The sequence below is a fragment of the Dipodomys merriami genome, unplaced genomic scaffold, assembly GCF_024711535.1.
Source record: "Dipodomys merriami isolate MVZ:Mamm:240054 unplaced genomic scaffold, mDipMer1.0.p SCAF_120, whole genome shotgun sequence".
Lineage (NCBI taxonomy): Eukaryota > Metazoa > Chordata > Mammalia > Rodentia > Heteromyidae > Dipodomys > Dipodomys merriami.
Genome location: NW_027202494.1, coordinates 3626834 through 3651280, shown reverse-complemented (window position 1 = coordinate 3651280; position 24447 = coordinate 3626834). Strand labels below are relative to the sequence as shown.

At 43.9% G+C, this 24447-nt stretch overlaps 1 protein-coding gene across 2 annotated transcripts in view; it reads right to left on the bottom strand.

The window, feature by feature from the left end:
* Cdyl2 (chromodomain Y like 2) overlaps positions 1-24447 on the bottom strand; it is a 104264-nt gene that overhangs the window by 46403 nt on the left and 33414 nt on the right. Inside the window, exon 1 of one of the 2 annotated variants that reach the window (XM_070016964.1) lies at positions 17064-17134. The exons of the other annotated variant lie outside the window; for it this stretch is intronic. Within the exon in view, the coding sequence (XP_069873065.1) occupies positions 17064-17099 (36 nt within the window). The 5' untranslated portion in view covers positions 17100-17134. Of the gene's footprint in view, positions 1-17063; positions 17135-24447 lie in introns of those variants that run through there. 2 annotated transcript variants of the gene reach the window in all.

The window sequence follows — 24447 nt, the reverse complement described above, 5'->3', positions numbered from 1 at the left end:
TGCTCGCATCTGAAATCACACTGCAGGCTTGCTTTCTCAAGAGACTCATTCTTTGCATAGCAGCAAAATTGGCTTATTTTTTTTTCCAAAGACCAATTCAGAGTGGGTTTTCCATTCTGAGCAATACTATACACAGCACTACGCTACGTTATCCTAATTGCAGCCCATCTTAAATGCTCCTGAAAACAACCCAGTGAGGTAGTACTTCCCCACTTTACCAAGAGAGAACTAGGGTTCTGAGAGATGAAGGAACTCAACCAAGCCCCACAGGTGGGAAGGGCAGAGCTACACAAGGACCATGCTCACACCAGTCCTACTCTCCTACTCTGTGTGTGCCATGTGTGCACATGCGTGCACACATGAGAGCACATGCGCACACACACACAATGTACAGAAGTACCCACACACAAAAAAATGTACAGAAGTTCCCACACACACACAAAATGTACAGAAGTACCACACACACACACTGTACAGAAGTACCACACACACAAAAAAATGTACAGAAGTACCCCCCCACACATACAAAACGTACAGAAGTACCTCACACACACACACACACACACACAATGTACAGAAGTACCACACACACACACAAAATGTACAGAAGTACCACACACACACACACACACACAATGTACAGAAGTACCACACACACACACAAAATGTACAGAAGTACCCCACACACACACACACACACACACACACACACACACACACACAATGTACAGAAGTACCACACATTCATTTCTGCAAGAGCAATGCACTAGTGTAGCTCAGAGGACTTCTCGGTGCTCTGTTCGGATGCTGGGATTTTGTCATCAGGCACCAGTCTTAACCACAAGGTCACTGTCTCAGCAGCACAATTCTTTCAGCTCAACCAGAAAAGATTATAATGAACAAAGCCAAGCAGGAAACCTGGTGCACCATAGGAGCACACTTAGAAGGCCAAGAGATAGAACATTTTGGGGGAGCCCACCATGTGGCTAGCAGAGCCCTATGGGGTACACCACAATTTTAGATGAAGAAACCAAATGTGAAGGGGACTCCAACAAATGGCCAGGATGATGTCAGGGTGGGATCTGAACCTACCTCCTAGTTTCAAGCCAAGTGCTACGGTCTCTGTGTCTTCAAAGTAACAAAAGTAGTCCTCATGCAAATGGCAGATGAACTAAGCAAAGGGTATCAGACAATTCAGATTTGAGGTTTTTTTTAATATTTAAAAAAAAACACAGTGATGGGGCTGGGAAGGTGGCTCAGTGGTAGAGCGCTTGCCTTACATGCATGAGGCCCTGGGTTCGATTCCTTAGCACCACATAAGCCAAAAGAAAAAAGCCGGAAGTGGCACTGTGGCTCAAGTGATAGAGCGCTAGCCTTGAGCTGAAGAGCTGAGGGACAGCACCCAGGCCCAGAGTTCAGGCCCCATGACTGGACCCCCCCCCAAAAAAAAAAAACACACAGTGAAAATTCCCAGTGTTCTACCCCAAAGATGCTGTTTCAATAAAAAGCGTAAATGATTATATTCAAAAGTATATTATATTTGAGTGCACATGTAATTGTATGGAATGGAATTGTGATGTAATTAAGTCAAGACTACAACGTGGAAACATATGAAGAAATATGGGAAGAGTAAAGTGGGTGAAGTTAAACTGAAATTCAGGCAGGGTTCATTAGTGGCCTCTGTTTACATGTTTGAATTTTTGTAAAGAGGGATTGTCTCTCACTGGTTTATGCACAACAGAGGCTATGCAAAATAATTAAACAGTTTTTATTGCCTTGCACTTAATAAATATGGAAATAGCTAAGCCATGTTTCCTCTTCCCAATACTGCCTCTCATAGACAATTTTAATTGTTTCCATAATTGATTTATCTCCATTTAAACAGGCCAATTAAAATTTCTTTCCTTATAAAATGCTCTGTGGACATCTGTTTGAAATTTACTGCATAATTTACAGATATGCCACACAAACTCTATACTAGTTTGTAAAAAAGTAAACTCATGCCCAACTCATCCAACTTCCAATCTATAGGTCAAGGAACACTGGTGAAATATTTGTCAATGCTCTTCAGAAAGCCCAGAGGAGTTGTGGATGGGCTTGTAGCTTTGCTTCATTTTGAGGCCTTTGTAGGGAGAGACCTTCCGCATGCCTGCAGAGGGAGGAAGGTGACAAAGCAGCCCAACCCAGCCTAGAACAGCATCACTCCCAAGGGCGCGGAATCAGAATGGCAAAAGCCCACACAAGTCCTTGAGAACAAGGGAATGTGTATTCAGGAGGTTTTCAGGTTTAGAAAACACACAATCTGATGGGCATGGTGGTTGAAGCCCATAATCTTAGCTACTTGGAAGGTGGAAATCTAAAGGATTGCAGTTCAAAGCCAGCACTAGTAAAAAGTTCTGAGTCTTCATCTTACCCAAAGGCTAGCAATGTGATACATGTCTTCATCCCAGCTACAGGGGAACATAATGCTTGGCCACAGAGTCACACACCTGTTATGCCAATGACATAAAGAAGCATACATAAATGGATCTCAGCCTAGAGAAGCCCAGGCATACAGAAAGAACCTATCTTGAAATAACCAACAAAAGAGTGATCCAAGTGGTAAAGCACCTGGCTAGCAAGCGCAAGGCCCTGAGCTCTCCAAAAAGGAGAGGGCGAGAAGGAGGGAGAGAAGGAAGAGAGAAGAAGGGAGGGAAAGGAAGAGAGAGTAAGGGAAGGGAAGGCAGAAAATGCTTGGCTCTCAGATGAGAGGATATCAAATGAAGCAAAGGAGCATGTTAGACAGATAGCCAACATAATGAATGCAGAGGGGAGGGGAGGCTGATGAAAAGATGGACAGTGAGTGGATGGCTGGATTAAGGATGGACTGATCACTGAATGATGAACAGCGAAATCAGAGGATGGATAGGTAGATGGATGAACAGATCGATAACAGAAAGAGAAGTGGATGGTGAGACACATGAACAGGTAGGTGGTAGATGAAAGGATGGAGAGCTGGTCTCTAAATGGATGAGTGGATGGACAGATGTCAGTCACTTAACAAAATGAACTTAGGGGAAAAAATGAGCATAGTATATTCAATAACACAGGCTTTGGAGCAAGATCATCTAGTTTAAATACCGTCAAGCCTTATCTCATGTTCCTAAGCAAGTTTCTAAACCACTGTGGGCCTCGGATGACTCATACAGCAAGGAGGAAGTAGCACGGCGGCTTCACAGGGCAGCTGTGGAGAATATACAAACATGCATTTTCATATGCAACTCCAAAGGTCACTTCATCTCACACAGCCTCCTAGGACCCAAACCTTGGTGGTATCTGCAGACACAATGTCTCCCCATGCTGCCACCAGACGTCTTAGGACAACCAGCTCTTCCCTGGAAAGAAGCAAAAGAGACCAACCACTCCACGGAGCCTTTCTAAGTCTGAAAGGCAGCTATGCAGATCGGGGCTGCTCCAGAAGCCTGGTGGGGTAGCAAGGATGCGGGGGTCACACAGAGGAAGAACTTCACTTCACTCTGTCCATGTTACTTGAGGTTTCAATCACAGAGTCACAAGTTGCTTTATGGGGGACTTAAAAAAATAACTGCTTTCACCTCTGATCTCATCCACAAAGCCACTGGACACTTGACTATAAATACTACTAACAGGACCATCTCTGATAGCCTGATCTTTGGAAGGAAAATCTGTTGGCTCTGCCACTTTCTATCCCTAAGACCAGGAGCCACTAGTCAACCTCTCTGGACCTTAGCATCCCCAGCTGTAAAAACAGGAGTTTATAGTAACAACTACCACCAACACAGTTGTTAGAAGAACTGAAGAGATGGTAATGTGGAGCACTCCAAAGCACTCTATGGAAACAAAGGGGTTGCTCTCTTACACACAGAACAGTGGACGGGAATGTTTCTATATATCTCATCTAATGCAGCGTTTAAACAAACAAGTGAGTGTTATTCTCAGGTTCAGAAAAAGAATTGCTTCTTGCCAAAGTCCAAAATGTCCACAGAGAAAAAGGAGGGAAGCTGTGGAGACCCTCCTTTACCTCCCACTGCTCCCTCTCTTCTCACCGGGTCTCAGACATCATCTGAATGCCAGTTTGCTCTGTTGGTAATGAAGATCCGAGTCACCTAGAACCTGACCTTGCTTATGCCGCAATATTCCTCATATAGGGAGTCCTCTCTCCTCCTAAAGCTCCCCAGCATTCTCCTCAGTGTCCTAACTGCACATGCCTGCTGGCAACTCAGCAATGTGCACCAGTCCTGGCAGCTCTGACCCCGACTCATCAGCCTCTCCACCACACAGGTCATGTGCAGTAGCAGTGCAAATTAGACCCCTTCTCTTGGACTTACACGTGCTAAAGTATATGAATGATGCTAAGGAAATCAAGCATGCTTATACCTCCACCAGCTTCTTTTCTTCAAAGATGAGCAGTCTGAGACTCAGAACTATTCCTTGGAGTTCAACTAAATCATTAATTAACCGTTACTCTTTGTGATCCCAGACTTGAGACTATTCCACAGCAAGGGGGGAGGGGAGGCAGGGAAGCTCTGATGCAATTATTACCTGTGCCACAGGGACCCACGGATGGCTGTGTTATTAAGGATAATAATGATGACAGTCACCTGGATTGGTACATGTTCTAGGAACTCTGATAATCACTTACAAGGTGTCAGGTTTCATTTTGCCCCCAGTATTTCACCTGGGTGTAAATTCTTACCACTGGATGAATAAGGATGTTGAGATTTCTAGAGGGCAGATAGGACATGAAGACATCAAGAAGGTAGGTAGCTTCCCTCCACAGAGTCAGTCGGTGTAGTTAACCAAGATTTGAACCCCACAGACCATCAGGGCACCCGTGGTCCAGTGGGGGACAGCCGTGAAAAGAGTAGGCACAACATATTCTGCAGAAAGGACTGTGGGAAGAGAGCGGAGTGCCAAGAGAAGCACAGGTGAGAGGAAGGGCCTCAAAGGAGCCGGACAAGGAGGCTCCTCGGAGCAGAACAAGTCAGTGGAGGCCAAACTGGACGCTCAGAAACGGAGGGAAGCTGAAGCAGTGAGACACCATCCAAGGCCATCTAGCTCCTCAACCTTCCATTGCCAGGCTAACAAAATAGCAACCGCAATATCCGACCTCGCTGTAACACTCGCCAAGAGCCAGCCACGGACGTTCACAATCCCTATCTATTAGCTCAGTGAATCTTCAAAGTGAGAACATAATTTTCTCCTTCTTGGCAGTACTGGTATTGGAACTCAGGGCATTATTATTCACTAGGCAGTCACTCTATCACTGAGCCATGCATCATGTCTTAAATGCTTTTCCTGCACTGGTCATTTCTGAGGCAGGGTCTCATTCCTTCTCAGGTACACACCTAAACCATGATACTCCTATTTTTCACCTCTCCCCAGAGCTAGCCTGGCACGTGTGCTGTGCCACACCTAGCTTCTTCTGAGAGGGAGTTTCATGAACTTCTCTGCTCAGGCTAGCCTTGGGATGAAACACATTCTACCGCACTTGGCTATGAACTGAGACGGGCCTTTGCTAATCTGTCTGTCCCAGGTAGCCTTGAGCCATGATCCTCCCCATCTCAGCCTTCTAAGTAGCTAGGATTATAAGCATGATCCTTCTTTCAGAGGATATGGACCTTGTCCAGGGCCCCACCTCTGAGAAATAATCAGAGTGCCAATCACCTGGGCTCCGAACCCCACACTTTCAATGGCTACACCATATCAAATGGGCTCAACTTGATGAGGTCTACAGTGGTCTTCTCTCAATACCTTGCAGGGTCAATGAATACTTGTGGCACTTTTGTATCATTCAGGACTAACTTCCCAAGCTCGAGTCTCCTGTGGACACAATGCATGCAGTGTGTGCCTCCTCCCTAGTCACTATCACAGTCCTTACCCCAGCTTCCCATCACACAGGGGCACTGGATACAGTATAGTTGCTGTGGACCAGGGTTGCCCAAAAACACAGAACAGCTCTGCAGCTGATGAGGCTGGCCTGAGAAAATGCATTGTTGGTCTGTATCTTAGTCTCTGGCAGGAAAGAGCAAGAAAATGTGGTGCTGTGGTGTTGAGCAACATACCTTGTTTTAGTTTGTGAGGCTTTTTTAATGTCTCTTGGTCAATGTCACTCCTTCCTTCATTCTCCCCTACAGCCTGCACATATATGCATCAGTGTGGCCATGCTATGTGGCAGACACATAGTTCATTCCTGATGCCAAACCACAAACCCCACATCCATGAGGACCATGCCTTGTGAATCCTTTAGCTTCACAGAACAACTCCTTTGTGGGTAGAAGGATTCAGGAACCCCATCATTAAACTTGGTATATATAGCCTTCAAGAAGGAAGAAGATAGAGAACATTCTAGAAGCAACTTGCCATGAGCTGTTGAGGTTACTAGAAGCGCTTGCTTCTAGTGATCTGGTCAAAGGAACATAGGAGGCACAATGGCTTCTCTTGCTCATGCCTGGAGAGCCATCCCAAGGAAATCGCTCCCTGGCCAAGATATCTGTCTCAGGACCAGGTCAATCAAACTAGCCTCAATGTGAGGTCCAACCAATAGACACGGGCAACATGATGAAGGTGACTAAGACAGATGCCCAGACCACAGCTGAGACATCTCACAGATAGAGGAGCCTTGCTCTGATCAGGGCCTATACATTTTTTAATAGTACTGTGGTATGTCTTCCAAGATAATAGAAAATATGGCCTCTGTATTTAAAAGGGGAAAATGATGAAGTGAAACCAACAGGTTCAAAAGGAAACTGAAATGAAAGAAGATTCATTACATAAGAAAGCACATAAAGAAACCAAAAGGAAACTACAAGCAAAAGAAGAAAATTCCCATTGGAACCAGGAAAGGATAGAATCAATATGCAGAAATCAAATCAGTGATGTAGACTACATACACAAAAGTTCTCCAGGAAGGCAGAGAAAAGGCCACACATTTTAAAGAAAATAGTGAAGAAAGTAAGAATAGATATCTGGGAGAGGTTACACAGATCCAACCAATGTAAGTCCAACAGAGGGAAAAAAATCAAAATGGAACAGAAATACTAACCAAAGACATAACAGAAAAAAATCTCTCATATTCTCAGTTTGCAGGTCAAGAAAATATCTCAGTGATGGCAGAAAGAGAGGCTGAAAAAAATGTCAACTTTCAGGCTGGGCACAAGCATCTTTATTCCAAAATAACAAATGTACGACTATCAGGAGCCATCCAAAATGATAAGAACAAGAATCAGATCAATTTTAGAGACTATTATATGCCATAATATGTGAGGAGGAAATAAATATTTCTAATTCAAGAATTCTACATTTGTTCAAGTGATTCTGTGGTCCCTCGTTTGAGAAGAAGGAAGACATCTCATGTCTTAGAAGACCAAGTATTAAAAATATTGACTCAAACGGGTATTTCAAAAACTGATTTTTCAACCTGTCTTTGAACTTCATACTTAAGAAAGTGCAGGGAGGTTACATGTGAGGATTAACACTAAACAATAAGACCAACTGAATATCTACAGTTAATCCTAAATCATTACTGAGTATGATAAAATCAGAAGCAGATTCAAAGTGGTTCTCAAAGGATTATTTACTTTAAATGTGAAAACAGAAAGCAAAAATATGAGAAAAAATGTATATATTATTTTTTTAAAAAAACAGTTTCTTAGGCAGGTGCTGGTGGCTCATGCATATAATCCTATCTGCATAGAAGATTGAGATATGGGGATCATGGTTCAAAGCCAGCTCAAGCAGGAAAAGTCCATCTTATCTCCAATTAATTAGCAAAAAGTCATAAGTAGAGCTGTGGCTCAAGTGGTAAAGTGTGAGGTGCTGAGTTCAAGTCCTAGCATTGGCACAAATGATACAAAAATGATACAAATGAGCATAGCATTTTTATTCACAGTAGCCAGAAACCAGAGAAATAAAATATTTGTGCAGCTAAATAAATTACAGTATAATCAGGCAACGATCTGCTGCTTGTTGACAGAAAGGACAATGGATAAACATCTACTTCGAGCAAACTGCACAAACATCAGCTGAAAGAAAGAGGCCCGACCTAGGAAAGCACCTTGCAGGCAAAGCATATCCACAAGATCAAAGATCAGTGGCTGCAGGATGCTGGTGCGGGGCTAGAAAGGAGAATGACTACAAAAGCCACAAATAAGCTTTCCAGGAGGCAGAAATGCGCCATAATTTGACCACTGTGGTCTCCATAGACATCTGTGAAAAATCAACTTTACACTTAACAGTCTGTGAGGTTGGTGTGCAGGTAAATAATGCCTTAATAAAATTGTGTGGAAAACACAGATGAAACGTATAGAAACAAAAATAAACATTTCAAATCAATCAAGAGGATGGAAATAAGACCTATACTGCAAGAGGTATCTTAAAAATGAAAGAGTATTTGAGAATAAGAGCCAAAAAGAATAAAATTATGAAAGCAGAAATAAGAACAGGTACAATATTTACTCAAAACAAAATCCACAAGTGAATTCTCGTGCTTGCTTTGCTCAGAACTGTTCAAGAGAGGAAATAGCAAAGATATCTTCCAACAAGCTCACAGATAAACAAACCGAAGTCCACCCATATAACACTGGATCACTACTCAGAAAGAAAAGGGGGGAAACACTGACTTGCAAGGCAGCTGAGTGAATCTCAAGTTCATTTGCCAAGGAAAAAAAGACAGACCCAAAGGCTCTATGTTTTATGACTTAGATGAGTGGAGCCAGCAGAGGAGGGAATGATGACAAAGTGACTGCATAAGGGAACTTTTTGGTGACAAAGCTGCCGTGTGTGGCACCGCAGAGGTGGATCCACAAAACCCACAGAGCTACAGACCACAAACACTTAACCTTCTCTGTATGCATTTTTTAAAATATCAGGCAGGATGCTGGGGACCCCCAGGATGGGATGCTGCCAGTGACAACTGACTTTTACTGTATCACCAAGGTGGACACAATCCGAGGGAAGCGATGGGGGAAAAGGCATTCTCTTACTTAAGGGAAAAAAATATGTTTAAAGTGGATACAACAGAGGCCACAGATAAATAAAACTATGTAAAAATACTGCACTATAGTTGGTAAATTAGTTCTTCACAGAGGTATGAAAAATAAAGACATGACCTTACATATAGATTGTTTGAGCCAATAAGCCAATTGTTGGCAAGAGGAGTCAGGATCTCAAAGAAGATGAAGAAGTTGTAAAGAAACTAAAGGGAAGACTAGAATGAATGCCAGGATAAGATTTGAGTCACAGAAGTGGTATGAACTGGCTGATTTTAACCATGCATGCACAGACACATACCTATAAATACAGAAGTACAGCTATATAAACCATCGGTTAGTGTACACACCAGTATCTCCTCCACCTGTCCTCTGAGAAGACCACAAAAAGAATGCCTCCCTCAGTAGCAATGAACACACCTCACATGTAGAACTTGGTTTCTAAACACCATTCTCCAATGAAAGGAACAAGAATCCCTAGAGAAGTATTGGATTTTAGAACTGACAGGATATAGCTCATCCACGAGATGAAGCCAAATGGTCTTGCAGTGCTAACAAGTAAAACATCTCCTAAGAAAACAAATGAACAAACCCACAGTGAGAGGATACGGATGGCACAGGAGCCAGACGAAGGAGCTGCCAGGGGTCAAAGCTGGGATCATTTCAATAACAAAACAATGACAGTGCTGCACTGAAGCCTCAAAATAAATAAATACCCAGGGGTCTATGTAACATAAAATTAATGAACGAATTCATCAGTGCTTGGCAAATTAGGGGCTGACGTCGGCCCGATGCCTATGTTTGGAAACAGTTTTAATAGAATCTACCCAAGACCATCCTTTTCCTTTATGCAATATCTATCCTCAACTTCCAGGGTAGAGTGTGACAAAATCTCTATTGCCTGCAGAATCAAAGGGATTTATTATCCCATTACAGATCAAGTTTGTTGACCCTGGGAGAAATAAGCAAAGGGAAAGAAGAGACCCATATTCCTTTCAGAATAATCTCAAATAATAAAGGGGAAAAAATTACAGAAAATGTGGTGGGGAGGGCAGGTAAGGGGGAGTAGAAGGATGGAAAAGAAAAGAAGGGACGCATACAGCCGGAATACGAAATGTACATTTGGGATAAAAGGAGAGGGAAATGAGAAGGTGGGATGGGAGAGAAAGACGGAAGGTGAGACATCCAGGAGCAAAGGAAACGCAGATGGGCATGTTAAACTCTGACCCCCGTGGGGCTGGGAAGTGGCTCAGTGGTAGAGTGCTTGCCTCACACGCATGAGGCCCTGGGTTCGATTCCTCAGCACCACATAAGCAGAAAAAGCGCTGTGGCTCAAGTGGTAGAGCGCTCGCCTTGAGCTGAAGAGCTGAGGGACGGCACCCAGGCCCAGAGTTCAGGCCCCATGACCGGAGGGGGAAAAAAAGCAAACAAACAAAAAACAAAAACAAAAAACAACTCTAACCCCCTCCTACAACCATTTGAAGTTCAGAAAATTGTTAATAATAATGAGAAACAGACAACTCATTATTAGATTACTGTGGTAATAACTGCTACAGAAATGACCTACAAATGGATGTTAAAATCAGTGCATAAAACTTTAGAAAGAACCAAGATATATGTGTAACCTCCAACATACACATACAACTTCTGCGGTGATTTTAACCAACAGGAACTGGTTCTCTACCATTTAGGAAAGACAGCTTAATTCTCCCCTCCTCAAATGACTTAACAACCAAGCAAAAGCTTAAAAGGAAAAATAATCTGCTTTTTAAAATACTCTAACAGTGTAAATTAAAAAGGAAAAAAGATATGAAGATCTCAGTAATACCATTAGAGATAAATACATAAATGATTAAGCTGTTTACAAATGAAACACACAAATGGTTATCTAATATAGAGAACACTTTATCACAACTATGACGAGGAATGTGAATATAAATTCACTAATAAGGTTCTGATTTTGCCCATTTAAAGGTGTTTTGAAAATCAGCAGTGTGGAGCGCTGGCAAGGGATGGGAAAGGCACTCCTGACTCACTGTTTCGTAGTGATCAACTTTCTGTGGTAGATTTTCACACTAAGTAGCAAGGGCCTTAACATGTCTCTAACTCAGTAAGGGAGTAATATCTCTTCAAAAAAAAAAAAAAAAACTGGCAAAGCACCGTGCATGTTTACTGTAGGTTTCCATGGAAATAGATTAAATGCGACATTGTTCACCAACAGGCTAAAATGAAATATGCATGCTCCAAGTATTAGATCAACAAACAGGTTTTAATAATGCGGGAAAGTGCTGAAATACTAAATAAAAAAAACTGTGTTTCCCATTTTCTCAGGGAATCCACAGCGCCAATGAATCATGAGTGTCCACAACCCCCTACCAATTCCTCCTCATCTCTCCTGCCATCAGGGGTGGACTGTATTTCGCAATCGCAGGATCCAGGCTGCCCCTGTGACTTGCTTTAAGCAACAGAATACAGAAGTGACTCTGCAACTTCAAAGACCGGGCCTTAAGCGGCCCCGTGGCTTCTGCTCCCATCTCCTGGGTTTGCTGTCCTGACCACATACCAGCCTAGCACATTGGAAGTTGAGAGGATAAGAAACACCACAGCCAGCTACCAGCATCTCATGCTAGGAACTTGGCTAGGGCCACTTGGTCTTCCATCCTAGCTGCAAGGGTAAGACCAGACCAAACAAACTGAGGAACCACCCAGGCCCCTGCAGAATCCTGAGGGATGATCACCTGCTCTTGTCTTAAGCAACCAAGTTGAATCAAGGTGTATCTATGATATTACCATTGAAATTGTATTATTGAATTTGTATTTCAATCACATTAAATATGCACACCCTAGGAAAAATTGAAGACTTTATTTGTAAAATTGTATTTACTACGTAGAACAAATGAACACACACACACACACACACACACACACACACACACACACACACACACACACACACACACACACACACACACACACACACACACACACACACACACACACACACACACACACACACAGAGGCCAGCATGCTAACAGGAATGGTATCTCCAGGGAATAGGATTAGAGTTAATTGTCTTCCAGATACTCTCCAACCCCCTTCTTTTCCTCCTCACCTTTTTCTCACCCAGGACGAGGTTACTAGTCAATATAACATCCGCCCACCACCAGCCCATGTTGCCCCCAAACACTCAGCATGGAATTTACAGAATTTACAATACATTTTACAATTATTATTTTCAACTTCCCACTCTAGGCAGCCACAGCTGCTGTTGCAGAACACAAAAGACAAGACTCATTCATTCATTTACTCATTCAACAAACAGTGCATATCACATGCTAGGGACTGTGGTAGATGCAGAGGTATCATGGGAAAGTCGAGCATACTGAGCATCTACTGTATGCTCAATCCTGTGGGGGCATTACAGGGATATGATCTTATACTACAGACATGGTCTAAGTTCTCACAAAACTTGGCATCCAGTGAGGAGAGTCAGTCTTCTCCACTCTGTATCTTTCCCTTGGGAAAAGATATAAACTCAAACCACTGTTGAAGAGCCTACATCAAGTCTATCAAAAATCCTGCAAAACCAAGTATGTCCAACACTTTCCTCTTGGCTGCAAGTCTATCAACTCCCCCAAGAACATCAAAAGAATTACTCTCACAAAAGATCAAGAGCTCCAAACCAAGAAAGCAAGGCTAGATCTACCCCTACTCAAGGCTGGTGTTAGCGAGTGCAGCTTAGAAACGAGACAACCTGAACCTGGATCTAGACTCTACTCTAGTGAGACAAACAGGACTATAATCATCCATCTGGGTCTCTCTGAGCCCCAGTTCTCCCATCTGGAGAAGGAATAATGACCATGGCTTTGCATATTGCAGGATCAAATGAGATGGCACTTAGAAAGAATTCACCACTGAACCTGGTAACAATTCACCAACAATGAATTAGCCACCTAGATGCTAGAAGCAACCCCAGAGGGGAACATCCCTCCTTCTACACATAAGTAATGAGCAAGAGTACGGAAAATGCACTGTGTTGTAAGGAAAATAGTGAGAATGAGGTGAGGTGAGGGGGCACCCAGAATGACAAAAGGAAGAAAGGAGCAATGAAGGAGAAACGGGACTGGAGAGGCAGTCTTCCTGTTCTACAAGCCACCACTTGGGAGTCAAAGGCAGGTGTTAGAAGATCTGGCTCCTGGACGACCTGGCCAAGAGTCCCAGACAAAGCACATTTACCAGCTTGTCTCCCTGCATGAAGTATAGCAGGGATTTCATCTGGGTTCTGGGAGGTCCTGTGATTTGATGGAGGCATGGCAGGAAGTCATACTGGACCAGGGGACAGGCAGAGCAAATCCCCATTCTAACTCCATTCAGCCAGACTGGAGATAGCCACAGAGGTTCTGCCTGCTGTTGTGACTGGTGCTGAAATGAACATTGTAGATATATGACTCTAGATGCCCAAAGCAAGGTAGCAGCCTCAAATGGCCCAGAAGATGAGGCCTCTTCCAGTTGGCTCACCCCAACTCCAGACATCCTAATTGTATCAAGACAGGAGATGGAGTCATTCTGAGTGCGCAGACCCAATGCTGAAGGCATGACCTCTTCCTAATTTTTATCAGACTTGGTGTTTACAAGAAAAGTTTCTGTTTGCAAATAAATGGCTAGATCCAGCAAGCAGAGACAGCCCCAGAGAGCTCTGGGGCTCAGCTTACCTGGACCCTTCACAGGTCAAGGGCTGGCACTTTGAAGGGCTGTCATAAATGAGAAGAATATTTCATCAATATTTACTGGGCAAATTTCAATGAGAGCCTTCAATTCTCTTAACACTAGATCACCGTGTGGTTATCCAGAAAGCAAGACAGGATGCTTTTATACCAACAGAAGAGCCCAGAGGATCAAATTCTCAGGGCTGGGGTAAAGATGGTGCTCTTCACTCCCTTCCACCCCATGGAGGCGTAGGATGTAGAAAATATTCAGCTAATGGGAAGAATAAGGATTAGGATAGAAAGAAAGAAAGAAGCTTTACACGTGTCCAACAGGCACTGGAGCGGCCATCTCCTTTATTTTGCTACAGCCCTACCACTCCCTTGTAAAGGTACCAACATCATCCCATTATAAGGACAAGACTCAGTATCTTCATCAAAGGGAAAACTCAACATGACACTCACCACTGCCCAGAGCCTTGTTGGGTACAAAGATACCCAACAAGCAATCAATAAATATTACCTGGTAGTCAGATTTCCCTTTAAGATGAATAAGCAAATAAAAAAAGGCATAGAGTTTTTATAACTTATAAGTGAAAAGTATTACAAGCTCATTTTGTGGTTCAATTTGTTTTGTTCTCAGTTCCAAAGTATGAAGACAGAGCATGCAGGAATCTGGCAGTGAAGGAATATTATAAAATAATGTAGATGCAATTCTTATGAAAATATTTTAAAATACAAAAAAATGCTTATTATAAAGCAAAATGAGGCAATTACCTATCCACATTCCTGTTTTAAATATAAAGATAAAAACATACTTCTAGCAACATAGCTCCTAACTGCAAGTTGAACAGAAGTGTAAGGCACCAATCAAACAAGAGGAAATAAAAACAGAAAAGTACAGTCAGTACCCACCATTAACTTGTTTTGAAAACACAAATTTGTTCCAACATGATTGATATATTAGGGAATAATTGAGCTTTTGCATTTGCTTGTGGATGATTTGTCCACTAGAAACAACAGGTAAAGGCAGAAAGCTCTAACCATCTCAACCACGTCCCATAGGTACATGTGCCTGCATTTCACACACACACACACACACACACACACACACACACACACACACACACACACACATTCATAACTGTGGTGTTCTAAATTCTGTAAAGAGCCAAGTCACCAAAGAAGAATTTTGAATATGCTAATTTTTGGTTTTGCTAAAAATCAGAAATAGTTTTGCACCACGTATCACATGCCCAGCACACTATTCATTTTGAGATGTGAAGGAAGTAATTTCAAATTTTAGTTTCATGAATACCTATTTTTGTTACAGTGCATATCTGAATCCTGCACCGCAGCTGGTTATCTTCAGTCTGTCTCTAAAGCTGCTTGCTGTAAATACGGAAACAATTCCTCTCTGCAACAGGCAAATACACAGGACTCAACACACCACAAGCCTCGGAAAGTCAAGGTGTGGTTAAATGACTGGCAAACTGGACAATGCCAGCACTCTGACAGTGGTAATGGGAGGCAAACTAGGTGAGAGCGCTGGTCTCAAAGTGACGCCAACAGGAAGACAACCTTCTGGACAAAGCCAATGGCCAACAGGAAGTGGATGTTCCCATGGGAGGGCAGGGGGAACCTATCAGTGGAGCTGTGATAAATGCAAAGCTCAGATCATGAAGCACTGTGTCAGAAGACAGTGACAGCTCACACTGGGGCAGGAGGTAGGCGGGCACAGACGCATGCACACCTGGGAAAGGGCAAAGATGGGTCTACTGGAATGATTCAGAGGAAGTCCTGCTCTTATCAACATCTCAAGCCAATAAAAGAGCTGGCTTTTCCCAAGATGAAAAGGTTTCTTGTCCTCTAGATATCAGAGTGGGAAGGCAAAACCTCCTGACAGCCCTGGGGTTTGACTCAAGCTACTTGCTGTATAAACCTCAGCAGATTCCTTTTCCCTGGCCAGGCCTCCTTTTTCTCTCCAAAATGGACAAGTTCTGGAATGGCTGCACTGAAGGCTGAAGGTTTAAAAGAATAACAACATGCCTGTTGTTCTAAAGAATGCTAGCTTAATAATAAAAATAGATCAAGAGGTTGCTGCACACCTGGCTTGTGACCAACACCAGTTCCTGTATCTCATGTATTAGATTAGACTTCCTCCGATTTGCCACAAGTTCTGGCCATTTCAATGAAATAAATCATCTATCCTACTCTTTCTGCTTTTGCAACAGGTCCAGTCTGTCGAACCCCAGCACACTTTTACAACGATGCCAACCTGCAAACCCTGAGCAGAAATACCACTTCATTCCATAGTCAACCCAGCTAACTCCTAAGGCTCACCTAGGGCTTCGCAGTGAAATCCATTAGCACCCAAATAAGCCATCATTACATCTGGATAAAAAATTCCATTTTCACAGATCAAATGGAAGCATCAAGCTTTGTAGTTTTTTATGCAGATTTCATAGAACAGAATCAATGTGGTGTTCCAATCCATTCTGGCAAGCAGGAGGTAGCCATGCCAAGAGCTGGGAAGCCACTCATCCAGAGACAGAATCACCAAGTTGAAGCATCCATAGACCCCAAAGGAGCAGTTAAGTCCGTGGAAATGAGAAGATGAGTCTTACTTACCTGGGGGAGCAACTGAGATGAAATCTACCAAGTGTAACTGCCTTGTGGTGCCTGGGGTGCACAAACATAACCAGGGCTTCAGTCCAAGCCATGTGTCTATGAAACTAAGCCTGCAGAGATCAGAGGGTGAAGAGCGAAGAAACATGTCTGGCTCAGACTGTGAAGAAAGAAGGACCACAGAGTACAAAAGAGGATACAGGAATCCTGATGAGCCCCAAGTTAAGAACTCACCACAATTAGCAGTGACTGAAAGCTTTGGATGACTGCCACTACCCAACACCCCAATTCAGCCATCCAACTGGGGAAGTAGTTATTTTGACAGAGATCTGAGACTTCTAATGCTCACCGCCCATATCCAAGACCTACAATCCCACCTCCTGAATTGCCTTCTAGACATTTAAGGACATTTATTGTGCTCTATTGCCACTGGCCTAGACACTGGCCTCTTCCACGGCCTCCAAACGGCAATCCTGCCCTCTCTGGCCTCCCTTTCTCCATTCTCACACTGCCACTAAAAATCTATTAAAACTCTTCAGTGGCTCCCTTTTGCTCACAAAAGAAACTTTAAAATCTTAACTTAGCCTTTAAGGTCCTTCACAGTTTGGGCATCCATCCTCTCACCCTGCCACTTCCTCCTCTTTCTCAACCCTCTTTAGAAGCCCAGGTGCTCTGGGAGACATTCATTCCTCATCTCTCTTCCTCTAACTAGCTCTTACCTACCCCTTGGATGGAAAAAGTGGATTCTATACCAGACATCTTGAGCTCAAAATCCAGCTCTGCCACTGACTTGTGGTGCCCTTGGGTAGAGGTCTATAGCTCTGGCTCCATTCCTCATGAGAGGGGATTAAATTATTCCTGCTTCATGATGTCAGCTGCTTCTTCCTCTTCTAAGGATGAAGAGCTGACAAACATAAAGCAGGTGAAATCATCAGAACAGGGCCCAGCACACAGAAACCACTCAGTCAGTATCTGTTAGCTCCTCCTCATCTCAGCTCAAATAGCACTTCAACAAAAAAGAGCCTCCTCTGTAGCTACGATTTCCTCACAAATGCCTTTTCATTCAAAGCACTTATTGCATCATAATTACAGATAGCTTAATGGGACTATCTGATGGATGAGTCTCACCCACTAGTTACAAGAGCAGGGTATTATCTAGTTTTACTTATACCAATGCCAGTACTGCCACACCTTCTGATATACTGGATGACTGAGTGGATGGGTAACTACATAAATGGATGAGTATATAGATAGATGATGGGATGGATGGATGACTGGATAGATGAATGAGTGGATGGATGAGTAGATGATAGATAAAATGGGTAGACAGATAACTGGATGCATGGATGGATGCTTGGGTGGGTGGGTGGATGAGTGAGTGGATAGACAGAAGAGTGGGTAGATGGATAGATGACTGTGTGGGTGGATGGATGAGTGGGTGGATGGATAGACTGGGTAGATAGATGAGTGAGTGGATAACTAGATGGATGGATTAGTGGGTAGACAAATGAGTGGATAGATGGATAGAGGACTAGGTGGATAGATGGATGGACTCATGGGTAAAAAAGATAAGTGGATGGATAGATGGGTAGATGGATAGATGCTGTGTGGATAGATGGATGAGTGGTTTGGTAATAACTGGACGGATGGATAGATGAATGAGTGGATAGATAGGTAAGTGGTTGGATAGATAACTGTATGATGGATGGATAGATGAGTGGATGGATCAGTAGGTGGATAGACGGCAGATGAATGGATGAGTAAATGGATGACTAGATGGATGGGTGGGTAGGAGACTGAGTGAATGGATAAATGGATGGATGGATGGATGGATGGGTGGGTGGGTGGGTGGGTGGTGAATGGATGGATAGGTAGGTGGGTGGATAGATGTGTTGATAGACAGAGGACTAGATGAATAGATGGATGGATGAGTAGATGGTTAGACAGATGAGTGGATAAATGGGTGACCAAACAGATGGAAGATCAATGGCTAGAGACAGAGTATCATAGAATATGGTGGCTATGAAACACTCACTGTCTAACTTTAATCTCACCAGTTTTACCTCTATGAACTACTACCCTAAGTACTGAATTGCCTTGTGCATTCTATGATGATACTGAGCATCACCAGTTCTCTCCCCCCCACTCACTGTTTTGATGAGCTCCTTCTTACAAAGACATCAGTAGGGCTAGATTTACTTGTGGCAGTGGAGTAAGGCAATCCAAATACCACACTAAACATATCCATCACCTCAGGGGAAGAATGTCAATGAGGACAGAAGGAACCTGAGCCATTCCACAAGGCAGCATCCGAGGAGGCTTCTTTATGTCTTTATGTGGCACAAACAGAAAAATCCCTGTGTCAAACCGGAGACTGAGCCAGATACTTTGTTTGGTGCTACTGTATAGAAGATAGCAAGCATTCTTGAGACTTGCTAGGCACATAGAATGGGGAAGTGGATAGTTAAAAGGCACCTGCCTTTGGAGAAGATAGCCAGATGTGGTAAAGACATACGGGAAGTAAACAAATAATTACAAGTGTGCAAGGCACAGTCCATCCAGGCAGAGTAGGTCCACTCTATACTAAAAATTCCCTCACATACAACATAGGGCACAGGTCTTAGAACAAGTTTCCCACATGATTTGTGGAAGCAATAAAGGGAGCATTGAGCAGGTCTGGTTCTAATCAGTTTCTCCCTTTGAAAGGCCAAGAGTGTGATGAGCTGTGGTCAACATCTATGTGTTGTCTGGCATGTGTGGGCACAGTTACTAAATCACCCAAACCCAGAGGAGGTTATCACCCACTTTATAGATACAGCAACTGAGACCCAGGGAACTAGGTAAGATTCACACGGCGAAGCCAGGAAAAATAAACCAAGACAACCTCCAAACCCATGCTTACTCTGCTACTCCTGGCCTCACAGGGAGTAATTGGATGCGTTTTGTTTTCTGTTGGCAAAAAATTGAAGGAGTAAGTTAAAATGTCACTGTAGAATATTCATTGTCAAGGTAGTCTGCCAATGAAATCATGGCTTTAATCTTAAAGATGCCAAATTATCGCCTGCCACGGTCGCCATGACATGAAACATCTCTCGTGCACAAACCTCTTAATTCTTATCAAAGTTTTGCCTCCTTATGCTTATCTCTTCACTCAACCAACAGAAGGAGAGGCTAGGATATTATACCTGTTTTTACAGATGTCAAAACCAAGGCTCAGAGAATTAAAGTACTTGCCTAAGGGCCAGGAGTCAAACCCATTCCTATCCACTGCTTGTATCACCTGACCATGTCAGAGCAGTGCTGACTAAGTGTCCCAAGACAAGGCAGACTGGGACAGTGGTCAGGCTTAGGAGCTAGAACTAGCCACAGAAGGGAAAGAATATAGAGGAAGGAGCAGGAAGGCCAGTCTGACAAGTATAACCTGACACTCTGGACTAAAAGGCAAGTGATAGCCAACACATATATGGGTCTTGGTGGGAAGAAACTAGAACCATGGGATACAATGCAGCATCAGGAAAGCCTGCCTAGGTATGAAGGGCCCAGCAGCCACTCCTTTGTTAGAAAAAGAACCTTAGTCACCAACTGGAGCAAGCAGGCGTAGGGACTGTGTTGTGGACAAATAATAAGACAACGAAGAAGGCAAGAACTTGTGGCCACAGAACAATGTGGTAATCCTGGGCCCAGAACCAGAAAGTCAGACGGAGTTGTTCTTGACGACAAGACCAGAGATGTCAGAACTATACCATGTGTTCTAGGCTTAAGACTTAATGCACCCACAGAACTGGGCAAGGGCTCCTGAGATGCCCAAGGGCCTCAACTCTGCAGAGAACAATACTCCATCATTCCTTCAGCAACTACCTATTAAGCACATGTTCCAAACCTGGCCCAGGCTCAGCTCTAGAGATGCAATACGGCACGGTCTGCACATTGTACACTCAAGAGTTCAAGGCAATGTTTCTCGAACTGCAGTCTGGGAATCTCTATAGGTGCCCATGAAACTGCACATTTCTGGGATTTTTCCCCAGGCTATGGAAGAGGTTACGAGCGGGGCCTTGAGCAAGCCTTCCAATTTCTTGAAATCTGTTTCTGCCTTAATCAATGGGACCAGGAACAGGAGTGGCTCATGGTTGCTGTGTGAAAAGACTGTTCTCAGCATAGTTGACCCACACCAGGATAACCGTGATCTTCGCCATCTTAATGTCCTGCATCAGCTGCAGGAATGGAGCCTCCTTTCAAGCAAGTCTTCATTTTCTCCATGCCCTGAGACTTGAGAAGCTCTGAACTGAGTTTATAACTGCAGTTCTGTGGGCAGTTCCTTCTTCCAATGTGGAGACTGACCAGCAACTCAACAATCCCAACAGGTAGGTGGGTGTCTGTATCCTGGGCTACCTGGGGGAAATCCAGGCCACCTTGGATCTCAATTCTGAACCCCTATGTGTTGCCACCACTCCTATGGACCCAGACACAGCAACAGGACACAAGAAGGCTGTCCCCACCAAGCTCTAGTCCGTGCAGTTCTGGGGCCAAGAAGCACCTTTCTCACTGTCTGTCCATGCAGAGGAAACAGAGAAGCAACAGAATCAATGGGGGAAGGAAAGGGAAGAGACACTGCCTGGGTCTGCTCCATAACCTTCTGCTTCTCCCCATCCCTATTCAGCACCTGTATACCCAAATGAGGAAAAGGTTTAAAAAGCCTTGATATTCCCTAACTGTGGCTCCTCACCCATGCTTTGACCTTACAAGGTTACCAGCCTCTAATGATGGAGCAAACAGAGCTGAGACAGAAAAGGGCAAGTGAACTCCAGGACGGGAAGAGAAGGAACCTCATCCTGAGGCTGGAGGGCAGCCAGACCAGGAGGTACAGTCTCCACGCCCCTGGAGCCCTCTCCCAGTTCCTCTCAAAGCAAACAGCTCTTTGGATATGCCTGGAATCCATGGAAGATCCTGGAAAACACCAAGCAACACCTGAACTCCAAATGCCAGAACACCAATAAAGCAAGAAGGCAAGAAAACTGGGCACTAGATTTGCTGCGACTATGACCGGTGCTCACCTCGGGCCTGATAATCAGGCAGAGCAAAATCAATCCCCACCCAGAGATGCCTTACACAAACCTGGCCCCTCTCTTCCAGCTGATCTCACAAGGAAAAAGCTCTGCCCATAAACACAACATCTTCTGTAAGAACAAAGATGGTCACTGGCTACTGATACCTCTTTAGAAAGCTGAGGGTATTGCTCCTGTGTCTATCACATCCATTCTTTCATAGCAGCCTTTGGAAAGAGATGTTCCTGCTGGGGAAAGATGTCCTGATATTTCCCGTGCATCCACGGGAGGAGCAGGCTACAGCTAGCTGCAACTTTCATCTACACTCATCATTACCTCCATCCTTAGCACTAGAGACTGAAGACCTCAGTGGGTCCGTCTGAAAGCCTGGCTACCACTTGTAACATTGCTGGTTTAAAAATAAACTGAGTGCCCAGCCGCTTCAGAAACTGAGCATGTGTGGTTGCTGAGAGGCTTTCTTTAGAGACACAAGTGGAGTAACATCCTAAATAAGAGCACAGACTAAAATAAGCCAAGAGAACCCACATCGGATCATTACAGGGCAGTGACTACAGGCAGAAAACGTTGTGCTCATCCTGAAGAGACCCTGAGCACAAGGGATGCCTTTCTTCTGAGACTCCAGGAAAATGCCTCTTCCTAGCAAGTTAAGAAGCCTCTTTCTAGGGTCCTCTGTACCTGGCTCAAATGGCAAGCAGTTCAATAAACAGCAATGGAGCTAAGACACCAGGGGCAAAAGGGCACCAAGACCACTGCCACTACTGACTGCCTGAGGGTTGTGTACTGGGCACAAAGCCATGCAGTTCCAGGTAGTAGTTACTCATTTCGTCTTCACAACAGTGCTGGGTGGCCACACCTGCCCCAGTGGCCATCTGACAGGAGAGAAAACTGAGTCTCAGAACAATGAAGGGGGTTTCCAGAAGCCACGTGGTGAATAGGTTGAGTCCAGATTCACAGTCATTACAGAACTCACAAGCCTGAGCTCTCTCCCAGGACCCAAGCAAGTCTGAGCAGGAACACTGTGACCCAACGGGGTCTTTCGTATCGTGATTGTTCGAGGAGGTAGTGCTGACTGCCCAAGTCCTTCCTTGTTCTGAGAGTGAAACACAAGCACCAGCGTCCTTTGCCAGGCCGCGCTGCTGGCAACCCCCCCCTTCCATGCAGGTGCACCATCCGGCAGAGTCTACTATTTCTATTTCCCACACATCTCAAAATGCACGCATCTTACATTTTATCACTCTACCAGCAAATCAATGTCTTCCTTTCCATTGGTCCCAGTCAAAAACAAAAACAAAAACATCGAAAGCCACACCCCTAAGTCTATGAATAAGATTTCATGACATTTTGTACTTCTCATTGTTGCAACAGGTCCACCTGAATCCTTAAACGACTTGTTTGTCCCCATCTCCTCCACATGTTATACTGACATCAAATATAGTGAAAGCGGGGGTTACACTGTGGGGGAGGGACATACAAAGCAACAAAGAGATAATCTTATAAATGCGTTAGAAACACATGCATGAAAGAAACGAAAACATTAAAATACATATTTAAGGGTTCATTTTCCTAACATCACATTATCTGACCTCATGTCAAAACCAGCTTTACAATGTCGGTGTGGGGGGGGAGGGGGGTATAATTGGGTGGGGGGAGGGGGGAGGCGGGGAAGGGAGGTGAAGGGTAAACAAAGGAGGAGGCTGCAATGCTTGGTAAGAAATGTATGCATTATCCTGCCCATGTAATTGTAGCCCCTCTGTACAGTATGTTCTCAAATAAAATAAAATAAAATAAAATAAAATAAAATAAAAAAGATTTCAAATCAACCCACTTCTCTGTATCACCAAGTCACAAAATCCCTCCGCTAGACCTCAATGGCAGTAGTGCTTAGTCTTCCTGCTTCCACCTTACCTCCAAACAATGCAACCTATAGAGCCTGGAAAAAAGACCCTGTCACCACACCCGTTGGCATATTCCCACTTCACAGTCTGGACCTGTTTGTCCCTAGACCTGCTCCAGTCCAGCTGCCTTCTACACTTCATACGTCATGGTCAGCTCTTTCCCACAGTAGAGACTTTGTAAGCAATACTCCCTGTGGCTGGGCATTTTTTACTGTCATACACCTGTCTGCACATGTACACACATGCTCTGTCTTACCAATTCCATCCCTTTGTAACACTTATCACAAAATATGAACACTTACATGGTTCGTGATCACCGTCCATTTTCACTCTTGACTACAAGCCCATGCACCAGGGTTTCTGTCTGTCCCCTTCACTGCACCGTGCCCCCTGCACAGTACCTGATCTCCAGGAGGTACTCAGGAAACCTTTATTGGCTGGCTGGGCCGCCGAAGCCCAGCCTACAGCTTGCAGACCCCACTGTACACATTTCAAGTGCTCATTTCTATGTCTAAGAACTACCCTTAGACCCTGCAGCCTCATCTATAGGCCAAAAACCAGAGATCCACAAGAAATTCTGGCAAGATGTGTAAGTAACACTGTGAGAAGTTTAACCCACCCTGAATTGAAAAATACCTGGCATATTTTGCTCCTGAAAGCCCAGTAGGAGGGACATGCTTTAGTGACAAGCATGTACCCTGCTCTTCAAGAAGGGCGGAATCTGAATTCCATGGTACCAATGGATAGAGTCCCATTTTTTTGAATCCCCCCATTTGTTACAAATATCCTTGGTGTATCTTTCCTCTTTTCAAATAGACACTGACTTGCTCTTAAGAGGACTGTTGCTCTTAAGCAACTGTTAATGTTGCTTAGGATAAATTTGAGTTCTTCCCATTATGTATGTTTGAGTCACCAAAAAGCAGAGACATCCAGTTCAAATTCAGAAATGATTTTACTAATCCAGAAATATATATATATATATATATATATATATATATATATATATATATATATATATATGTGGTTTAGATGAAAGAAGATTAGCTAGGAGTTCCACCTGCTGAAGGAGGGTGATGTGTTCATCAGAAGGCAACGTAAGATTCTCTCTGTTTGTATGGATGTTTGAAACATTGCACATAAACACTGAGA